Here is a 20,908-nt window from a genome sequence, read left to right as displayed (position 1 = left end):
CGCTGTGCCGCATCTGGTTTTGCTTGTCTTTTTTTTTGTTTTTTTTTTTCTGTCCCATGCATATTTAACTGAAACATCTTTTTTGTCTTTTGTTGTATGGTATTTTGCTCCGTATGACACTTTTAAGTTTTGTTTATTTTGGTAATATACGCCCTTGGACGCACACACACACAGACAGGGGGAGAGAGAGAGAGAGAGACTGACTTGGTATTGGTTTGTTGTATTTGCATGCAATGGTGGGTGTTAAGAGAGTGCCGGAATGGGGGGAATATATATATATATTTGCTGAATAATGCGAATGACATCTCTTTCTCTTCATTATTATCCCTCTCACGTTTTTCTCTCTCCACCAACGCCAGAAACAGAAGGAAGCAAGCAGCGGAAGTCGCCAAAAAGGAAAAAAAAAAAAAAAAACAAAGATGGTGAAGCCGCATCTTCGTCACTACTGCGTCGTGGGCCGCGAGACGCCCTCGGAGAAGAACCCCGCGCCGACAGTATACAAGTTTGAGGTGTTTGCCCCCAACTTTGTTGTCGCCAAGAGCCGCTTCTGGCGCATGATGCGGGAGAAGAATAAGGTGAAGTCCACCCACGGTGATGTGCTCTCGTGCAAGGTCGTGAAGGACCGCAAGCTGGTCGCACGCAACTACAGTGTCGACATTGCGTACTACAGCCAGCGCTGCGGCTACACGCACATGGTGAAGGAGTTCCGCGATGTCTCCAAGGCCGGCGCGGTGAGCCAGGCGTACCACGACCTCGCCTCTCGTCACCGTGCGCGGTACCACAACATTGAGGTGCTGGGCGTGAAGAGCATTCCGAACCACCAGGTGAAGCGTCTCAGCATTTCGGAGTACCACGCCAGCAATCTCTCCTTCCCGCTCCTGCACCGCCGCGTCAAGGCACCACGCAAAGACCGCGTCGTCTTTGTCAAGAAGAACACGAAGCGCGCCGTCGTTGCGTAGACGTCTGTTCTCTTGGAAGAAGGGGGAAAGAAAAAAGGAAGAATGAAAAGGAGGGAATCTTTCTGGAGGGGCTTATCTCACACTGTTTTCTCTTGCCCTCCTTCCTTCTCTTTGCTTTCTTTTCTTTTTTCTTTTCTTTTTCTCTTTTTCAGCACCACCGCTTCTTTATTTATTTCTTGCGTTGGGTTGCGACTCAAAGGCTTGTTGAAGTACTTCGTTTCATTTTATTTTATTTTATTTTTCTTTGCGTCTTTTTTGGTTCAGGTCGCATTTAATTTACTTTTCACAATGGCATCCCCGCATGCCGACGTTCCCCTGTGCATGTGTGTGTTGACATCCCTCACACAGGTGGTTGTGGGGGTGAGAAGACATGTGCCTGTTTTTGTAATTTATGATGCCGCCTTTTATTTCTTTTTTTTTTTTTTTTTTTTTTTTGGTTGTTGCTGCTTTTGTCGGATCCGCAAGATACAAGGAGTGGAAGGGGGCAGTGGGTTTTTTTCCTTCTGCAGGAAAACCTTCCCCGTCTTTTTCTTTGTGTGTGTGTATGTAAGTATATAAATATATATTAAGATAGTTCCAGTGCAACAAAGAGCGAGGACTGAGGGCAGGGGAATAAAAAGAAAGAAGGCGGGTTGTTTGCATCCCCACATCGCCAAAAAATACTTTTTTTCCCCCACTCGCTCCGGAGAGAAAATACACCCGTACGTCGTTTATTGCGCGGCGATGTTTGTAGAAAAGGTGGGAAGGGGAGTGAAAAATTGTCATCTCATTGTACTATGCAGCGATAGTCCTATCTTTGATCTACGCACGCTGCGTACCATCATTTCTCATGCTGTTGCACTCGCATCGCCTTTGCCTCCTCCTCTTCATTCAGATGGTGCATCCGTGACGTTGTTGCCATCGACTGCGGCGGAGGACTATGACGCGGAGAGCTGTCTCTCAAATGCCGTGTTCTCGGCAATACAGGGAAGCACCCGTCGGCATTCCTTTTCCAGTACGTGCAATGGCACCATTACGCCGTTGAACACTGCCACGGGCGGAAAAGGCGGTAAAGCAACAAAGGGTGCCAAGAAATCTGCAGCCGTGGCGGCATCAACGAGTCGGGTGGCCACTCCCACAGAAGGAAAGAGCATTGGGACAAATGTTACCGGCCGGCCGCGTGCGGAGTGGTACAGTGTTGTGGAGAGTCGTCAGTGGGGAGTTCCAGTTGTGTTTATCCACCAACTGCCAGAATTGGACCGATCTGAGGGGGAAGGTGGTGCACTGACACCGGCGGGCCAGGGAGCCGGCACCTCTGATTTCTGCACGCTGTTGCATAGGGCTTTGCAAATCATTGCCGAGGACATGAATGCCGCTGTGAGCCTTCATGAAGACGCCCCAGCGGGGTTGTTATCACTGGACGACACCAATCTGAGTGAGATGCAGCACGAGGCATTATCCGGAGAGCAGCCTCATGTGCACGCGAAGGAAATTCCTGTTGTAATGGCGTTGCAGGATCCCCGAGTATTACCAGGGTTGCTAAATTGCAGAACAGCGTTGACCCATCCTATTGATACACGTCTCATAGTGAATTTTGTTGATGGAAGACTCAATGAATTATTGGGGACGTCTAATCACGGTAGCTCAAGCACTCGTTCCCGCACAAGTGCAGCTGGTAGACGCCAAAACCCCCGTGATATTTCTTCGTCCACGCTCCAAAAAAATAGCAAAGATGCGGATGGGACCTGTGCTCCCAGTGATTCTAACAACACACTCGATGCATGGATTGAACGGCAACAACGGGAGGGCATGATAACAGTAACGACATCTCCCACAGGGGCCCCCAATGCATGTGGTGCGATTTGTCTCCGTGAGATATTTGAAGAGGGCGGGGAGGATAAACGTGTGTGGGTACAACACTGCGTACAAAAGGTGTTGCCAGCGATGCATCACGTTATACGCGATATCACACGGTACGGTGAGTGGGTTTCTTCCAAGACGGTGTATTCTATTCCCATCACCTTGACCACACCACGGCCACTTATGCAGCCACAAACGAAAGAGGAAGGATTCCCCACCATGAGCGAGTCTGCCGTGGAATCATCAGCGATGCTGCGATTAAGAAAATCACAAACAACGGCTCCACCATCTTCTTTTTCTCCCACGACGTCGACGAGGACGGGAGGTGTCGATGAGGACACTTTTCAGTTTCCTCCGCTAAGCGGAGATTTCTCGCTCTCTTTTTCTGCCACAAAACGGCTTTTAGATGGCGAAGAGGAAAAGTGGTCATATTACGTTCGAGAGAGAAAAGTTCGTGGGCAATGGACCTGCATTTCTGCTGCCCGCGCCCTCGCTACGCAGGTGACCGTTTCATTGGCAAGACAGCAACGGCCTAGGGTGGTCTGTCCTGCGCGGGATGAGGAAAACTGCCCGTTACTGGATGTAATGAATGAACGTAATGAGACTTGTGCAGCGGACAAAATGAAAGAGAATGCTGTTGCCTCTCTGTTGTTACAGCTCCGTCAATACGCCTCACGCCGCACGGTGTTGTCGACGTTGGATACGGATATTTCTACTGATATGGCTGCTGGAAAAGGTAGGGAACCGAGTGTCGTTGCAGAAACTCCAGGCGGTTCGCAACTACTGGAGAATTCCACAGCTGGTGAGAAGAGCCAGAGTCAGTTTAACGCAATGGCAACGCTGCCCATGGATCACACAATGGACCGCCCAACACACCCACCGAGTCCGGAGGAGATCCGATGGGTAACGCGACAATTCATTAAAAAGGGAATTGGCGCCTTTCTCTTTCCGCCCGAAGAATCTTTGAGGGACGATCCCCCATCCATGCTTTCCCCTGATCAATTAAAATCTGCGATAAAAATGCAGGAATTACTTGAGGAGACCTTGAATGGACATACATTGAACGATGGTGAAGATGCGATGGACAGTCAATTATTACACCTTATTGAAGAGGACTTTAAACGCGCCGAGAAGGAAGTTTCATGTGAATGGTCTCACGTGTGGGATAATATTGCTTTCCCTGTGGGTCTCATGAACTTCGATGAGAAGTTAAGACGTTCTCTTGAGCGTAGTTTGACAACACGGGAGCGAACGCACATTTTACAGCAGGTTTATCTTTTGCAGTTAGCTATGCAGTCGTGTATGACAGGTACAGCTGCCCCTACCAATACTGTTGTTCTGCCAAATCACGGTAATTGTAATTTATTGACGCACTCAAGCATACCGAAGGATGAGGCGGTTGGTTTTAACTTGCGGTCTGTAGAGGAATGTATGACGATGGCAGTGGCGATACGTCGTTTGTATGAGTTTCAATCTCGTTTCGGTTTCCATATTTGTCGTTTGATACGTTGTTTCATACCAGACACGTTGGAAACGTTGGGTGGGAATGTGACCGCCATGTATTCCAGACATGCGGAGAATGTGCATCCAACGAATCGGGTGCGGGCGATGATGTTGGGAGGTGTGCCCATCCCACGCAAGCGGCAACTGCGGCAAGTGTGGTGCTACTACGTTAGTGGTATTCCATCCGTTGATGTGTTGAATGAACTCCATGAATCCCAACGGGTGACGACATCCTCCTATCCAGAGAGTTCGTCTGCTGCCCCTGTTGGTATCACCACAAGGAACACGACGTCGACCTCCTTTGGGGGCGTCATTGGGGATTTACTCCGTCAAAAGCTCCTTCAGAACCTGCAGGAATCAACGCAGTTGTTATCTTTGCCTGCAGAAAATAAAGTAAAAGTGAAAGGTGTATGTTGCTCTGAAGGGGAATTGCACACAGCACTGGAGGGACGTCATATCTTGTATCCCTGTGAAAACAGTATTGTTGAGGTTGTCACAACCGATCGAAGTCGCATCTGCCGCTACGTGAAGAGCAGTGAGTTGACATGTACGCTACAGTATTGCATCCCGCCATCACCACAACTAAACACGAATACTGGCGGCGCCGATCCTGCCACGGCATTCCCTTCTTCTTTGCCTTCGACGCTACGCAAACGGCCACGTGATGCAAGTGCCCACTTCACGACCACGTTTGATGACGGTGTGGTCTTCACCTGCACCCCGCAGTGGACAACACGTGCGGAACACGAGGGTCCCGGCGGTGCAGGTGAAGGGGAAAATATCGCAAACGCCAGTTCGGCCTCTTTGAAAAGTGGAGTCTCACGACGCAGTAAAGCAATGAGCAAAGCCGGTAGAAGAAGTGTGAACGTCTCCGTGGTGTTGGCAGGCGGTGGCCAACCGAGCGGAAGACGAGGACCCCTCTTGGGGAGGCAAAGACGACGTAGTCGTGAAGATGGTGAGGCGTTTGCCGCGGCGTCCGAGAGATCCGCTCGTACGGACCATTTACCCCGCATTTTTCCCGTTGCTCAGGATGGATCTGTTTGCTTGTGGACGGCGGGCCCTGAGAACATCCCGGGCAATGAAGCGGCGAATGGGAGTGTATCCGCAACGCCGAAGGCAGAGTTTGGCACGATCCCCAATTTGGCGATTACTGTGGCGGCAAATGGTGTGACGGTGCACTGCGAGGAGCAGGAAGGGATTTTGTGGTTTACGCAGCATGAGTCCAGCAATTCTCTGGTGCCGGAACTGCTACGCTGTATGCACGTGTATGATGCGAATGCGACATGGCATGAGACGATGGAAGTGGAGGTGCGTCGTGCCGTTTTGGAAGAATTGGGGGCAGTTTGCCGCTACTTCCACTCTGGTGTCACGCAGATGATTTACCCAGATGGTGCGGTTGTCACGCGGTACCCCATGCCAACTAGCAATTTGGGTGGCGCTCAAGACTTCTGCGAGACACTCGTTACGGCAACAGGAGCCTGCTACGTGCGTCAATTCCGTGGGGGATTTTTCGATCCGTTTCTAAATGCCAAAAGAAACAACCTAAAGATGCATGTGGCGTATGACCGTGGCAATCACTGCCGAGTTGTATCTCGAGCAGATGGCGTCATTATAGCGTTTTATTATTTTCACCGCAACTCTCACGAGTCAAGAAAAAGTCAAGGAGGAGGCGGTAGAAATATGAACCGTGAAAATGGCACGAAGGAACATCATTCTGAAGAGGAAGTTGATGCTTATGATAATTATGATAGTGATGCGTGTGTGTGGGGTAACTTCAAACATCCTGCATTTGATACAAACGTCATTGCCCGCGTTACTTTACATGCGGATAGCACGTGTATCACGACCTTTTCAAGTCGAGCGACGCAAGAGACATGGGAAAACCCGCCAAGACCTTTGAAAACCTTGTTGGAGCATGTAAGTTTAGTTGGCAGGGCATGTAGTGGCACTGTACAGTATTGTGTTGAGGCTCCATCGTTGCCTCGTGTATTTGTGTGCGTCCCAATGTACAGTGATAATTGGAGCTTCTCGGAGGAACAGCAAGGTGTATCGATTCCGGGCACATTTGACGCGGATTCATCGCTTGGGGCTCCCAATAACTCGTTTTTGAGTAAATGCAGCAGTGCGAGGGCAGCCGATGTTCACCCCTCATCTCTTCTGGCGAGTCCCGTGCCTTTACCTGCCTCTGGTGTAAAGGAACGTTTTTCTCCCGTCTCCCCACGATGTAAGCCGTATGACAGTTTTTACATTGTGTTTGGTGATGGCTCCGTGCTGCGGCGACGCGTCTTGTACCGCGGGGTGCGTGGGACCGTTACTTCATTTTTAGAAACGCTCTTTGCGCGTTCCACCTCAACATCCATCCGTGTGATTCATGAGTCTGGACTGGCCATTGTGGAACCGTTTGAGGCGCTGCGCCACAACATGGAGGCAGTGGCATCCCTTGCGATTGGTGAGGGTTTGGCAATGTTCGACATTGCGTTGGGCGGGTTGCGGCTGGTCGACCATCAACATCACCTGACGGAGGTACATGGTCTGTACTCACCGGGTCCGGTGAGTGCGGGGATTAAATCCACCACGCTTGAATTTCTCCTACGTCAGCTCGTGTTACCTACATACACACCCCATACTGTCACCAAGACACGACAGGAGGAGATGCGGCAAGATGAAAAGGTGGCAGATGCAGAGAGCCGGGCGAATCGTGCCAAGGGTATATGTCCCCCGTTGGCAACTCGTCTGCGAGAACTTGCCGAGGGTTTTGTCATTGAGCACAATCTTCTTCGCACCGATATTCTTAACACGGCCACGCGCCAATGGGAAGGCGGCAATTTGGAGACAATCAATAAAAAATCTATGCAGGACGTCACGTCGGGAGCATCGTGGGGCAAACTTACGACGCAAGTGGGAAAGTGCGGCTCCGCGGCGCTAAAGGCCCTTGAGTCGCCTGCCGTGCCTGCGACAATTACTCGAACCGTTGGTGTGTTGCCTATTTTATTTTCCGAGTTCGAGAACGATGTTGTGGTGCAGTACATTCATCAGCATGATGTGGAGAACTACATGCATGCGAAGGAGTCAGAGCCCATCCCTGTCTTTCTGTCGCACAGCACCGCAGCGGGGGAACCCGGAGTGCAGCAGTTGACGTTCTTTCGTGCAGAGGCGAATTCAGGAACCGCAGATGCGCCAATCGCAAGAGAACCCACATCGCGATTTTTTCTAATGAGCCGTTCATTTTCGGGTCAGTTGTGCAGCTCCAGCGGTTTACCGATCGGGCAAGGCGGTGCGGTAGGGACGGGATCTCTTTTGAGTGAGGCCGTGCAGCGGCAGGAGAAACTTTCCTTCTTTTTAGGGAGACGACTGGTGTTTCCAACGACGCAGTGGCTTCCACCAGCGATGCAGCCACCCCGCCGTTTTTTGAAGCCACTCTTCGATCCCGAGGTGAATGACAAGCGTGCCGGCATTACAGTTCTGGCGGGCGAAAGCGTTGGCAACAATGGTGGGATTGACGGTTCACCCTCCTCGTACGAGAAGTTGCGTATTCTTTTTAAGTTCTCCGACGTCGCGCCGAAGACTCAACGGGCTGTGTTGGCAAGTGAAATTCTGCGGCATGAGCAGCTGTCCTCCATGGTGACGCACCAAAAGGCTATAAATGCATTGGCACCGAAGATTCCATACGAGGCCAACAATGAACAGCGGCGTCTTCGTGAAAAATACCTCGCAGCAGCCACGTGATGTGCCTTGACTCTTTACACGAGAAACGAAAGAAAGAGGAAAAAATAATTACATGACACGATGCATACGGAAACACATGCAAATATCGAGAGATAAAGGGGGGGAGGTTTCAGTCAGTTCAATGCGCATTGACCGCATTGGTGTCAAGAATGAAGAAATGCGAGGTGACAGGTGGAGACCTGATTTTTTTTTTTTTTTTGTTTTCTTGAATGCTCTTCTAAGAGAGAAACGTAGCGATGTATATTACCTCCTCGTTTTGTTTTCCGTTTCTCCTTCTGTATGTGTATATGACCCCTTGTTGTCATTTTGGACAAGAGACAAGCAACCGAACGGAGATCCTTCAGAGGAACACAGAAAAAGGAAGGCTACCGGCAGAAACTACAGACATTTAAAGAGGAAGACGATGAAGAAACAAGCAGCAACATCAACAAAATATAAGGGAAAAGAGACTCTCTGAAACGAAGGGATGTTTACTAATTGTGTTGAACGGGGTCCCGTTGTGCGTGAACTCCGTGACATTCCGCTCCCCCCTCTCACTTGTTACCATGCGTGCGTGTGTGTGTGTGTGTGTAAAATATTCTTCCCCCTCTATCCTGTTTGATCCGAAGCCCACTGCAATTATACACACACGGCAGATATATACATTTTCTACAGATTAATAAAGGCAAATCCTTAGGGTGTGAAGAAGGTAGATAGTAAAGATATTGCCTCTTTTATCCTTTAACGAAAGAAAAGAGGTCTGTTTGTGTGTGTGTGTGTGTGTGTAAAAAATATACACTTAAATAACGAACAAGTGACTGAAAAGGGAGCGGAGGGTGGGAGGGTAAACTTTACCATTTCCTAATCATCGTGACTGGTGTTGCAAAATTCATGTGGAAACAGGATATTGGCCAATGGGTGGAAAGAAAGGGTCGTCGTGGTTGGGCTAAGCAGCCACAGGAACCGCAACAACAACAACAACAACCGCAACAACCCTCTGTGCCATTGTCTCCTGCAATGCGTGCTGGTTTTATCCCAGAAGGGTTTGAAGATCGGCATGAAAAAGTAACGTTTGTGCCCGAATCAGCAGAAAATGGAAGACATTTAGATGATAAGAATAATGAGGCTTTTTCTCATGCAGGGGAACGCTGGGTTGCGGTTTACGGTGTCTTACCAGGGAGTATTATGGATGTGCGAGAATTTCTTGACGTCATGTTTGGTCGGACCGTGGAACACTACTACCCCTTGGCGTATGCAACCTCCGGAAGTGACCTTACGCCCATCTTGGCGGGTGGCCAGAATTGGTTTTATGTAAAGTTTGAGGATCCCGTTTCAGCAGCTCGGGCCGTATATCAAAGTCCTCTGGCTATTTCTTTGGGTGATGGGCATAGAGCCACCACGATTGCGACAGACGCTGCTGCCTCTGTAACCACAACAGCTACTGCATTAAAAAAGAGTAGGGGTGGTGTTGGCTCTGCAACGAAGGAAGAGGTGGTTGGGGTGGCGTGGTGCACCGATGCAAGATTCCTGCGCAAGGAATGCGAAGCGGAACGGAGGCGAGGTGAGACGAAAACCTTTAGGGGAGTCTCTGGGGACAAAAACCATCAGGGTCCTCAGAGGAAGACAGATAACATTCAGAATGCGTTGGGTGTGACGCCGCGTGGAGCGGAACGTCTGCAACGGACACAGCCTCCTCTCTCTCATAGCGAGGGTGGAGGTGTGCGTCTACCATCACGTGGTTTTGGAAGTCTCCTGTACGACGTTCTGTGTTCTCCCTGGAATGGGCGATGGACTGCGACGCCGTCTCGCGAGCACGCCTCTTCACGCATGTGTGGTGGTAGCATGTCGTCTGTTTCTCCCTCTTCTTCGTCGCCACCCCGTCCGGAGGTGTTTGAAGGAGAACATGGAGGTGTTGATGGCAGGAGTTCCTCAAAGAGGAGGAGCGCTCCTAATGAGGGGGATATTAAGAGTGAAGATGAATGGAGGGCACCGGCCCCAACAAGGGATATCTCTCCCCCTTTATTTCTTTATTCACGTGGTGGTCGACATCATTATTACGACCCCGATCGTCAAATTCATAGTGCCTTGCCCGTTCGGCCACTTTGCGGCAATGAGTCGGTACTGAGCGTGTTTCGTGCCGATACCGCAGAGCGTCATATATTACGTCGAGTTGTTGTTTTCCTGGGACGTCTGCCTTACCGCATCTCCCGCCTCTTTGATTTTCCATCGTTGCGTCTTGAGAATTCTGAAGAAGTTTCAGCAGCTGCGGATGATAGTCAATGGTTATCCTTGTTTGGGGTATTTGGTGTGGATTGGCGCTACCAACAACGGCGTCAGCAACTGCTGCGCAACCGTCATTACAACGCCGCAGCCCGTTTTCTTTCTGCGAACATTGGCTACGGGGAGACACCCGTGATTGCCTCTTGGACGCCGTACCGCTGGTATGAGAGCACAACTGTGTTCTCTTTGTTCTGTTGCCTTTTTCTTTTTCTTGCCGTTTTCTTCTCAGGTCTCTGGAATGATGGCGTCTCCATCATTGATGTTGAATCCACGGGTCGTTGGGGCAACGACACCACTTCTCCTTCTGCTACTGGGGTCCAAGTCACGTCATACGATAGCAGAAAGCACGAGGCACCACGTTTGACAGCGGGGCAGTTGCAAGGCATCATGTTTGCAGATGGCATCTATGGCAGTGATAGATACACAGCACGGACGCTGTAAATTCTCTTGGGAATAAGAGGAGAAACAAGGAAGGGGAGAGGCTTAAGATAGAAAAGAGAATAATGGTAAAAAAAAAAAAAAAACTATTTGCAGAAAAGCAGTAAAAAATCAACAAGAAGAACAAAAAAGAAACTCATAATAATATATATATATATATTGTTGGTTTCTGTGTTGAAAGTTTTGAAGTACAAAATTTTCTTTTCTTTTTTCCTTTCTTGGATTCCGTGCTTATGCATGATCTTGTGTAGAATCATTCTTGCTTTCCCTTTTTTGTGTGTGTGTGTGTTTGTCTGTGTGGTTGAGGATGGGTAATGAGCACATGTAGGGGTTTATATGATCCCTTTATCGATCCAATTAGAGGCATAGAAAGCATAGAAAACAGTGGTGCAATGGAGCTCACGCAGTGCTCCCTATCACAGCTACCAGACCTTGTCGGTGCCACAGAACAGCTTGAGAGCGATGAGCTGAATACCCATGTTGTATCCACGGTGCGAGAATTGTTGTGTTGTCCCATATGTCACCGTCCCTTGGTGCACGATCCTGCCGTTGTGGACACATGTGGACATGCCTTCTGTTACGACTGCATTAACTTGGGGATTGAGAACGGCTGTGTTCCTGTTGCTTCCACAGTACAGGTGGAAGACAAAGAAGATGAAGGAAGGAAGGAGAAGAATGAGTTGAGTGTTGTTAGCGAAAAGGATCATCACACGTGTCTTTCCCGTCATGGAAGAAAGCAGCCACGTCGACGAACACGACAACGCAGGAGGAAGTTTACATGTCCGGTTTGCCTAGGGCCTGCGCACAAGTGGAATCTGGTGCGCGTGCGGTTCATTCAAGATGTGGTGACGGAGTTTTTGAGCCACGCCGCGCTTGCGGAGGCCTTCTCAACGGCTGAGGGAGAGAACGACGTCCCTTCTGAGGTGAGGACTGAAACCATTTGCGGCGACAAGAAGACGCCGCGGCGGAAGGAAAAAATTGCAAAAAAGCACGTGGAATTATGACGAGAGAATTGAATGGAGAAGCGGAAACAAGGAAAAGCAACACCTGGGGTTGGATTGACACTTTCTGTACGAATGCATGGACGTCGCCAGGGAATGAGAACTTGTTGTGTTCCTACTGGCAGTGCGGAGGAGGGGGCTCCACAAGGACGACGGTGGACGGAAGGGTGTGGAAATGGCACTTGCGCACTACCCAGCGACAGGTGAAGGGAACTGACATTGGGTCACAAACAAACACTGAGGCTGAGGTTTCAGCGCTCTATTTCCTTTTCTTTTTTCCTTTTTTTTTAAAGAAAAAAAGGTGAAGGAGAGAAGTTTGTTATTGTTGTTAATTGCTTCCGTGTGTGGGTGTGTGAGTGTGAGCGGGGGGCGAGTTTATGCGCATGCATGTAAAAGCGGCCCTGCGATGTGGAGAGGGGATGGTCAAACGACACCCATTTACATCTTGCCTATATTTACTCACGGTGGCATCGGTAGAAGGGGGGAGACTTCGGCTGTTTTATTCACTCTTTTCTTCGCCCTTATTTTCATTTTTTATTTTATTTTTTTTTTGCGCCTTGTAAGTAGTAAAGCGCCCGCGTTATTATTATTATTATTATTAATATTTTGTATGATGCCGCCAAAGAAGCGCGGGCAGAACACGCGGGGTCGGGACAAGATCTTCCGTAATGCCGTACAGCATGTGCATGTTGGCGTTGGTCACAGTGTGCTGGGGGACATCATTCTTCGCCCTGTGGCGGGTCTTGTGAGTCGTACCGGCGTTAAGGACGACGATAACAATGCGTACGAGGAGTGTGCGTTTTTGGTGGAGCTAAACGAGTTGATGCTCTCTCACTCCACGACGGATTTTAAACGATTTCGTTGGGAGGTGCTGGAGCTCTGTGAGTCCAAAGCACTATTCCGCCTCAACCACCGCAGAATTGCAGAAAAGCTCCTATTGTGTCTCATGCGACGTGACAAGTTTGCAGAAGGGTTTGAGGCGTTTGTGCGGCTGACGGTTGCCTTTGCGCGTGACATGCAGGAGAAGTTTTTGGCATACTTTGAATGTTTCCATCAGGCCATAAACGGTGGGATCCTGAACTCCAAGGGACAATTGATGGCGGACACCAGAAGACTGCAACTTATTTTTGCCGCGCAGGTCGCATGGTGTCGTGAGATGCGTCCCTTCTGGTTACTTAAGGGGCAGCGTAAACTTGTGGAACGCATCATTCGCCTGTACGTGCGGCAGATGCATGACAAGAAGGAGTACATAAGACGGCTGTCAGCGGAGGTGTTGGCGTCTGTCTGCCGCATGGTGAGGGATTTAGTACCACTTGTCGTGGAAGAGGCATGCCTAGATGTGGTACAGGACTTTGAGGCGTACTGTGCCAATTCCACGCTGGTAGAAGGAAGGGCGGCCTCCGAGGCGAATAATGACAATGGCGCAAAAGATGAGGAGGGGGTGGTGGAAGATGATGATGAAGATTACTTCGATGGGAAATCAGAGAAGGAGTTAAAGCCACGTCCCACCGTTATTTCCTCTTCACTCCTGCAGGCGTATGAGCAGAGTGGCCTTGTGGTGCTCCCCGTTGTGGACGGATTGTGTTTCCTCGCTGCAGAGATGTTTCGGGGCATCCGTGGGTCTCTTAGCACGAACTTTGAAAATCACTACGTGCTACTTGCTCACGTTTTTGGAATTTTGCGGCGTACGCAGTTTGCCGGCACATACTGTTCAGGGGGAGGAATGAACGAACAAGAAATGTTTGGCTTCACAGAAGAGGAGACAAAAAACTTCATTCATGCCTCCCGATGGACCGAAATGTTTATGGATGCCCGGGACGAAAAGGACATGAAGGGAGAAAGCCAGCAGGGTGAGGAGGAGGTGGTGGTGGTGAAGGAACTCGTTCAGATGATCGGTGGTGTAGTCATTGGCAGCGCCTTACGAATGATAGTGGAGGAGACAGTCACTTCCTCCTCTGCCGCTGGTAATGTTGCCGGTGACGAGGAAAGGGAAAACGAAGAGGAGAGGCAGGGAGTGCGGGCCTCGTCGCTTCAGATGCTCAGGGCGGTGACGGCACTGTTAGAGTTTTCACCGCCGCATGCACATTTGTTAGGGTCGCTTTTGCATGCGGCAGATTATAAACTTTTGCGCGACCCTTCGGCAACATCCACGCTTCGGAAAACTTCTGAAACGCTGCTGGAAAAGGCAAGGCAGCAAATCCAGACGGTTTCAAAGGAAATGACAGACACAAAGGCAATGAAATATGATGATTGGTGTCGTGTCATGCGGGCCTGTGGTGGTATATTGGAGGTGTTTACGCCATTATGTGTTGGCCCGACTGCTTTAACCTCCCATGCGAAGACGCTACAAGGCATTTTTTTGCCTCTCGCTCAGGAGATTTTAATGACGTGCCTTTCTATTTCTGCCCGCCACCACTACCACTACCAACACAAAAACAACAACAACAAAAACCATGCCGCTTGTGATGCTTCTGTGGGAGATTGGGATGTTTTACGAAGATCAACGAAACGAATGTTGTTTGCTTTTATGCAAGATGTGCTACAGAAAAACTATACGTTTTTTCTACGAGACGAACGTCGGTTAATTGAGGGAGAAAAAGACCCAAGTGGCGAAGGGCACATGATGGTGACATCGTACTTATCACCATTTGCGTTATCCCTTTTGGTCCCTGTACTCCATAGTGCATGTGTGGATGCGAATGTAGCACTAGATCGTGTCCGCAACAAAGACAAGACCCTAAAAAACGATACATGCGTCTCGGTGATGCGTGAAGTAACACATGCGGTGATGATGGCTCGCATGATGTGTGATCGGACGACACATCTGGTGAAAAGCCCTCTGTACTCAGCATTGACGACCAACATTTCCCCATCCACTTTTATTCCACTTGCTGCATCTTCTACCTTCTCGGAAGCTGCCATCTCTTCCTTGATAAATCGAGATGCCTTAACTGCAAGTCTACAGAACTTCTTGCATGGTGTCTTGTTGGTCTTCGCAAACGCACAGGAAGGTACGGACGAGAAATCAAAGACGGATGCATCGAAATGGGCCGATGTAGTGTCGGCGATTCTTCCGCTGGTCTTGACAGTGGTTGATGCCGAGGAAGCCATGAAACGTATGCCGGGTAAGAATAGTACCGCCGACAGTGGAAAAAAACCCTTTGTGTGGATATTTCGAGATGCCCTACTGCGAGCTATAAGAGGTGTCAAGAGCATCATCGTTGGTAATAAGAGTAATAATAAGAATAACGAGAAGAAGAAAAAAAAAGAAGAAGGACAAAAATTAACACCACTGACACGACTTACAGCCGCTTCCTATTCCTTGTTTGCACAGGCGTCAACCTTGTTGGTGCAACTGGACACATTAACAGGTGAACTGGACTCAAAGAACATGCAAGTGGAGTGTGTAGGATTTCTAAAGGATGCCGTCATAGTTCTTGCCGCGAGCTTCCAAAACAGGCATGTGAAGGAACTGAATGACGAGGAGACAGGGCGACTTCTTCATGGAATGGAATGCCTGTTGTTTTCACTACTGCGTCTCTTTGGGGTTGAGCTTGAACTTGAGCGTGACGCAGAGGTCACAGTTGTCTCCTCAAAGAAGGCCCGCGTCAAGGGCTCAACAGACACAGGAGAGCGAACATTACTGACGGCCACATCGCGTCTTCATGGGGCAATTGACATGGCGACTCAACGGGCGCTTGTAGAGACTCTACTTCTCGAGGCCCTTGCGTCTCCGGTTCATTCACTGCGTGTTGTCGCTATTCGATTGCTGCGGTTGCTCTGCCACCCAAGCGTGTCGGAGGCGGAGCGTACTGCGGGTTGTTGTGCCATTGACACCTCCTTTTTTGATGCTCTACTGAGTGCGGAGCTCTTTGATCCCTTGTCTGCTGCAGGCAACCTGGACGGTGTGCGTCAGGCGCTGGCGAAGTTGACATTTGAGGTGGCCGCGGGCACACTGCGGAATCCAATCCAACGTGTGATTTTGGCACATGCAATGGTTGGTCTGCTACACACTCGGTTTGCGGAAGCACATCCAATCGCGTTGAAAATGCTTGCAGATCTTGTGCGCATGGAGAACACATCTGCTCCGGTGCTAAAACGACAAAAAAGATGCGATTTGGGAATTTCAGGGGAAAGTAACCATTCTTCTGTCGGCAACACTTTATCTCCTACCTCGGAAGCCGCATCATCTTCATCTTCGTTGGCGAAAAAAATGGAACCGCTTGTTTGGCGAGGAGTTATATGCCGGTACGCCCGTGCGGTGGTGTTTGGGGACATTCTGCGCAGGGCGGCAGCGGAGGATTTCAATGACGAGGAGGATGAAGAAGACGAAGACGCTGGTGGTGGTGGTAGCACACATGCACGTGGAAGGACCAATGTGTGGTACCGTATTTGTCTCACAGATATGCAGCGCCATGAGAAGGGCGAACTTGTGAGCAAAGAATTTGCTACAGCCCGTTTTACTTTCTCCACGGTTGCGCTGCTGCAGCTGGCCAATACCGACGGCGAGGTGCTGTCGTGGCGGCGTCATTACTTACCCTCTGCGTCACCGACACACACGCACGGGGCAATTACCGCACGCGCCACTGACCGCGCAGTGTTGGCCAAGACATTTTTGTCCGGGCTTTCGGAGATGACACGCGGGGCGGTTGGCGACGAGCGGGTGTCGCTCGCAGCGGAGTTGGTGCTTGAGTTGTCTGCTGTACGCCGTGGCGAGCACCCTGATGGGTTGCGGCAACTTAAAATGTTGGATGACCGCCTTGTGTTAGCGATGAACGCCTGTCATGTGACGCCCGTGTCGTCTTTGAATGAACACTTCCCGGCGCATATCCGGTCACGTCTCATCAGACAAAATGAGCAACTACAAACGATGTGCATTGGACTTCTTTCAGACTCAAACACCAAGCTGCAGCGCGCTGCCATCGATCTGCTCCAGCGACTTAAGGTTCTTCCCTTCTCGAGTCATCATGCCCAATTGATTCCCTACTGTGACACGCAGAAAAATCTCTTTCATTTTCTGTCCACATTCCACATTGAGACGGATATTCCAGAGGAGGATAAGGCAGATTACATTGCCACCGCCATCGCCATTGTGCTGCCAAAGCTTACGGCAAAGTTGTCAAAGGAAAAGTTAAAGGACCAGGCTATTCTTCAGCGTCGGATACTGTCCATGGTGACACATCTCTCAGCGACCGGGGAATTTGCACAAGTTCTGGAAGGAATAGTGCAGAGACTTATCTTTGAACGTGTCATATCCAGTGGGAATATGAATTCAGCCGCAGTGCAATTCCCAGAGATGTGGGCGGAGTGGGTGGAAAGCAACAGTCACTGCGCACGACGTTTGGAACGTCTTGTGAAGCAGTTGTTGAACACGATGCAGTTACTACATGCGCTACTGCAGTCTGTTGGTAAAGGTTTTGAGTCTTTTGCGGGGTCATGCATGTACCTTTCCCTCAATGCCTACCTTGTTGGCTGTAAGCAAATCCTCCAGGCACCGTTAGGCGAAGACACGATGTGTGAAACCGAGAAATATTGGCGTATACGTAACGCATTGTCTTCATCGACTCTAAACACATTTCTTCCAAAGTTGCGTCGCACAGCTGCAGGAATGGTATCATCTCTTTTTGAACAATTTCCCTCAGAAGTAATGATGGCACTGCGGAAGGATCTTGTTGAGGTTTCAGGTGGAGATGTGGCTCAAAGTCTCATAAGTCGATATGTCTCCATGTTACATGAGAATAGCAATGGTGTCATATCCGAGTTTAAGAGCACCCAACGTGCTGGGGACGGTCATAAGACGGGAGTTACACCGTTGCTGCGGCTTGTACGTGCATGGGTTGAATCACCCTTCACCATGCCGTTGATTGGAGCCTTTGGTGATACCGTAACGGCCATGTTTATGCAAGTCTTTGGATGCAATGCGATGAGTCACACCATGAAGAGTTCTTCCACAAATATCGTGACTGTGTCTTCCTCTGTGTCCACCAGCTTGTCTCTGCAACAGGCATCGACACTCTCAATTTATGAGGGACTGCGTTGTGTGGGCATCATCCTTGCGTCTAGTGATGAATCTTTTGATGTCTTTGGTGCTCCTGGCTCTACTACTTTGCAGAATGCATACATTAAACCGTATGTGACGACAATTTTCGGCTCTCTCTATCGGTTAATTGTGTGGGGTGCCTCTTCTTCGACTCTCTCGCAATCGTCCTTTGGCGATGACCGCTTGGGTGCAACTCAAAAGAAGCGGAGGTCGTCCTCCGTCATGACATTTAGCGTGCCCATGTGGAAAGAGATGATCGCGACGGTCACAATGCTTTCCGAATACGTGGTTGTACCAGATACGACGGAAGATGAAAACCCCGAGGAATGTGTGGATGCCATGCTCTCTCGACTTTTAGAGATGTGCATTGCCTTTGTGGCTCACCCCGCCTCTGCCAAGGATCGACAGACGTGCATTACGGCTGCCAACATGTTGGAGGGTTTGTTGCCCCGCATGCGGCATGTGGGCGTCGTCGAGCACTTTGAGCCGCTTGTACGTTTATTTAACGTTGTGACATGCCCAGAGGCGCGTTTGGCATTATGCCGCGCTCTATCGATGGTGCTTTCACGGTTGGTGTGTCCTGCATACTTCCATCTCCATGCAGACAAGGTGAAGCGGGGTTCTGCGGCTCACATGGCACAAATGGCTGCTGTGGGGCGTGCCGTGACGTGTCTCAACGCCTTCGCGGAAGACAATACGGATTTGGGGCGGTACGACTTTGAACTGCGGTTTCACACTTTCCGCTCCTTGCGGCAGTTTTTTGCGCATAACGGAAACTACGGAGCTCTTCTCGCAAAACACCAGCGCACAGGAGAGGGGTTATCGTCTAATTTTTCCCCAAGAATCGAGAAACAAGTGCGGTATGAAAGGGAGTACAGTGGCGCCACAGATGTCACGATTCCTTTAGACAAGGCGGAGGCTCCTGTGTTGTGTGTAGAGGCCGTTTTTGCACTGGCGGCGAATGTGATGTTTTTTCTGCGTGATCCAGAGGGGACGATACGTGTGTTAGCAGCCCAATTGCTGGACGCGATGATTTTGTATGCATCACGACAGAAGGATATCGCAACGTCATATGACACAATGATTCTTGAGCATGTGATTCGACGGGAGATATTGCCTTCTCTGCGCCGCGGCATCACATCTCGCGATGTACACATCCGCCATGCACATATGCAAAGTTTTAGCGCCTTGGCGCGGTATTACCCTCAGTCCTTTTCTTCATTTGCCGCACTGCACTCAAGAAATGTGGAGCGGTGTTTTTTTGCAAATGTGGGTCACGTTCAGCATCGGTGTCGTGTGAAGGCGTTGGAGTTGTTGCGGCAAAATGTGGGACGTCTTCTACCTCGGGATCTTCTTCGTGTCTTTGTGCCGTTTCTTCTTGTGGCGGTGAAGGACTTTGCGCAGGGAAAGTGGGATCTACAGAACCTCACGGAGGGACGTGCAAAGGGTTACTGCGATGCCGTGTTGACAACCGTGGCGACTTTGGCCGCGGCTTTGCCATGGGAGGGGTATTATCGCGTGCTGAGTCTGTTTATGCAGAATGCCCGTGAGAGTGCCTCCTTGCGACTGCCGATGCTTCGTGGTGTGGTGATGATGCTTGATCACTTCCACTTTTTGAACGACGGTGAAACTGATGGTAATAATAATAATAATAATAATAATAATAATAATAATAATAATAATAATAATAATAATAATAATAATAATAATAATAATAATAATAATAATAATAATAGCGGGATTAAGGGTGGGAAAAAGGGGCAGGTGCGGGATGCAGACATTACCCGCCCGGACACGGATGCCTCTGCTGATGCAGATGACGACGAGGAGGACGAGGACGAGGACGAGGCCGCAGCAGCTCTCCATGCAAAGCGTATTAAGTACCGTCACGCGCATGTCATTCATGTTCTGGAAGACGATATCCTTCCACAATTGTATGAGTTCTTGGGTAACGACTCGCGCAAGGCTCACCCTATTGACACTGAACTTCGTGGGAATGTGCACACCATTGCGAGTGTGCGTCATGAGATGCGGAAGGCGGACAATGCCCAACAGAAAACGGCAATTCTGCAGCTACCTGTGGCCATCGCCATTACAAAAATTGTGAAGCGCTTCCCACCGGAGCGTTTTTCTCTGCATGTGGAGCATCTCCTTGATGAAGTGATATTAAAACTGCGAACGAAGAGCGATAAGCACCGAGAAAGCGCGCGAAAAATTCTCAGCGCAATGTTGTGTGAAACAGGACCCGGTAAACTTGCGTTTGTCATCACGAAACTGCGGGATCACCTTGTGCACGGCTACCAGCTGCATGTGCTTGGCTACACGGTCGTGACACTTCTGTACAACCTCTATGAACCTCAGCATGCCATGTCATACAGGCGGAAGAAACATGTGATGGGCGCGGAAGGTGCGGCAGCAGCAGCAGCAATTGCAGCGAAGGGGACGCCGATGGAGCATGCGGGTGCCGCTTTCCATCAGGGTGATAATGATAATGATAATGATGATGACAAAGAAAAGGTTGAGCAGCAGTCACAGACAGAAGCGCGGCAAAAAGAAACCACACGGGAAGAAGAAGAGGATGCGGAAGCAGAGGAGGAAGAAGAAGATCTGGTCCGTCAATTGATCCCTGCTTCCAACAAGTTTGATTGGGCATACGGAGTGGAATGCCTGACGTCGTGCTTGGATAATCTGATGAGTATTTTCCTGGACGACTACCTCGGTGAAGTGGGGGAACAGAAGGAACAGGTGGAGCTCATGAGCACAATGGTAGAAGTGAAGCGGAATCGTGCCCTGCAGGGATTTACTCTCATTGCCTCCCATTGCGAGGCAAGCCGTGTGATTGAGGTCTTCTTAGAGAAGATTACATGGCTTTTGACGCCCCCAAGCATGGCGGATACGGTGGATGTAAGTACCCTGCGTGGGAGTGCTCGTGCCGCCGCCCTGTTATTGCAGGAACTAAAGACAAAGTACAGCACCGTCAGCAAGAACGCCGCCGCCGATTTTGTTTTTGTTCAAAAGGTTCGACTTTTGGCCGTCCGTTTCGCGCGTGCCCTCATAAAAAATGCGACAATGGAAGTGGAGTCTTCCTTCCTCACCGTGCGAGATTTACTGCGTCGTCACAATGAAGTGCGTGAGGAGAAAAT

The 20,908-nt window shown here is 49.8% G+C and overlaps 5 protein-coding genes across 5 annotated transcripts, besides 16 other annotated features; all 5 read left to right on the top strand.

The window, feature by feature from the left end:
• Positions 1–10,993: part of a sequence feature (heterozygous, non-Esmeraldo-like haplotype) that runs on past the window's edge.
• Tc00.1047053506957.90 (60S ribosomal protein L18a, putative) lies at positions 420–959 on the top strand (the record flags this gene model as incomplete). The annotated part of the gene is made up of 1 exon (XM_809951.1): positions 420–959. One exon carries the CDS (start codon positions 420–422, stop codon positions 957–959), a length of 540 nt encoding a protein of 179 aa, XP_815044.1.
• Positions 1,058–1,107: a sequence feature (A-rich).
• Positions 1,177–1,200: a microsatellite.
• Positions 1,362–1,394: a microsatellite.
• Tc00.1047053506957.80 (hypothetical protein, conserved) lies at positions 1,683–8,027 on the top strand (the record flags this gene model as incomplete). The annotated part of the gene is made up of 1 exon (XM_809950.1): positions 1,683–8,027. The coding sequence occupies one exon, from the start codon at positions 1,683–1,685 to the stop codon at positions 8,025–8,027; it is 6,345 nt and encodes a 2,114-aa protein (XP_815043.1).
• Positions 8,574–8,598: a microsatellite.
• Positions 8,768–8,792: a microsatellite.
• Positions 8,898–10,727, top strand: Tc00.1047053506957.70 (hypothetical protein, conserved; the record flags this gene model as incomplete). Its single annotated transcript, XM_809949.1, has 1 exon — positions 8,898–10,727. One exon carries the CDS (start codon positions 8,898–8,900, stop codon positions 10,725–10,727), a length of 1,830 nt encoding a protein of 609 aa, XP_815042.1.
• Positions 8,973–9,000: a microsatellite.
• Positions 10,863–10,885: a sequence feature (AT_rich).
• Positions 10,994–11,566: a sequence feature (areas merged during assembly that could not be assigned to a particular haplotype. This can correspond to areas where the two haplotypes were merged or to regions with more than two copies in the genome that were merged during assembly.).
• Tc00.1047053506957.46 (hypothetical protein, conserved) lies at positions 11,039–11,728 on the top strand (the record flags this gene model as incomplete). Its single annotated transcript, XM_809958.1, has 1 exon — positions 11,039–11,728. One exon carries the CDS (start codon positions 11,039–11,041, stop codon positions 11,726–11,728), a length of 690 nt encoding a protein of 229 aa, XP_815051.1.
• Positions 11,567–20,908: a sequence feature (heterozygous, non-Esmeraldo-like haplotype).
• Positions 12,132–20,908, top strand: Tc00.1047053506957.23 (hypothetical protein, conserved; the record flags this gene model as incomplete). The annotated part of the gene is made up of 1 exon (XM_809957.1): positions 12,132–20,908. A coding segment is annotated over one exon (8,777 nt), but the record flags the coding sequence as incomplete, so codon positions are not given.
• Positions 12,247–12,277: a sequence feature (AT_rich).
• Positions 12,306–12,331: a microsatellite.
• Positions 14,952–15,008: a sequence feature (CT-rich).
• Positions 19,403–19,500: a microsatellite.
• Positions 20,246–20,272: a microsatellite.
• Positions 20,331–20,371: a sequence feature (CT-rich).

The sequence above is a fragment of the Trypanosoma cruzi genome, genomic scaffold, assembly GCF_000209065.1.
Source record: "Trypanosoma cruzi strain CL Brener 1047053517127 genomic scaffold, whole genome shotgun sequence".
NCBI lineage: Eukaryota > Euglenozoa > Kinetoplastea > Trypanosomatida > Trypanosomatidae > Trypanosoma > Trypanosoma cruzi.
Note: the sequence above shows the minus strand (reverse complement) of the source record. Positions and strands in the feature narration are given on the sequence as shown.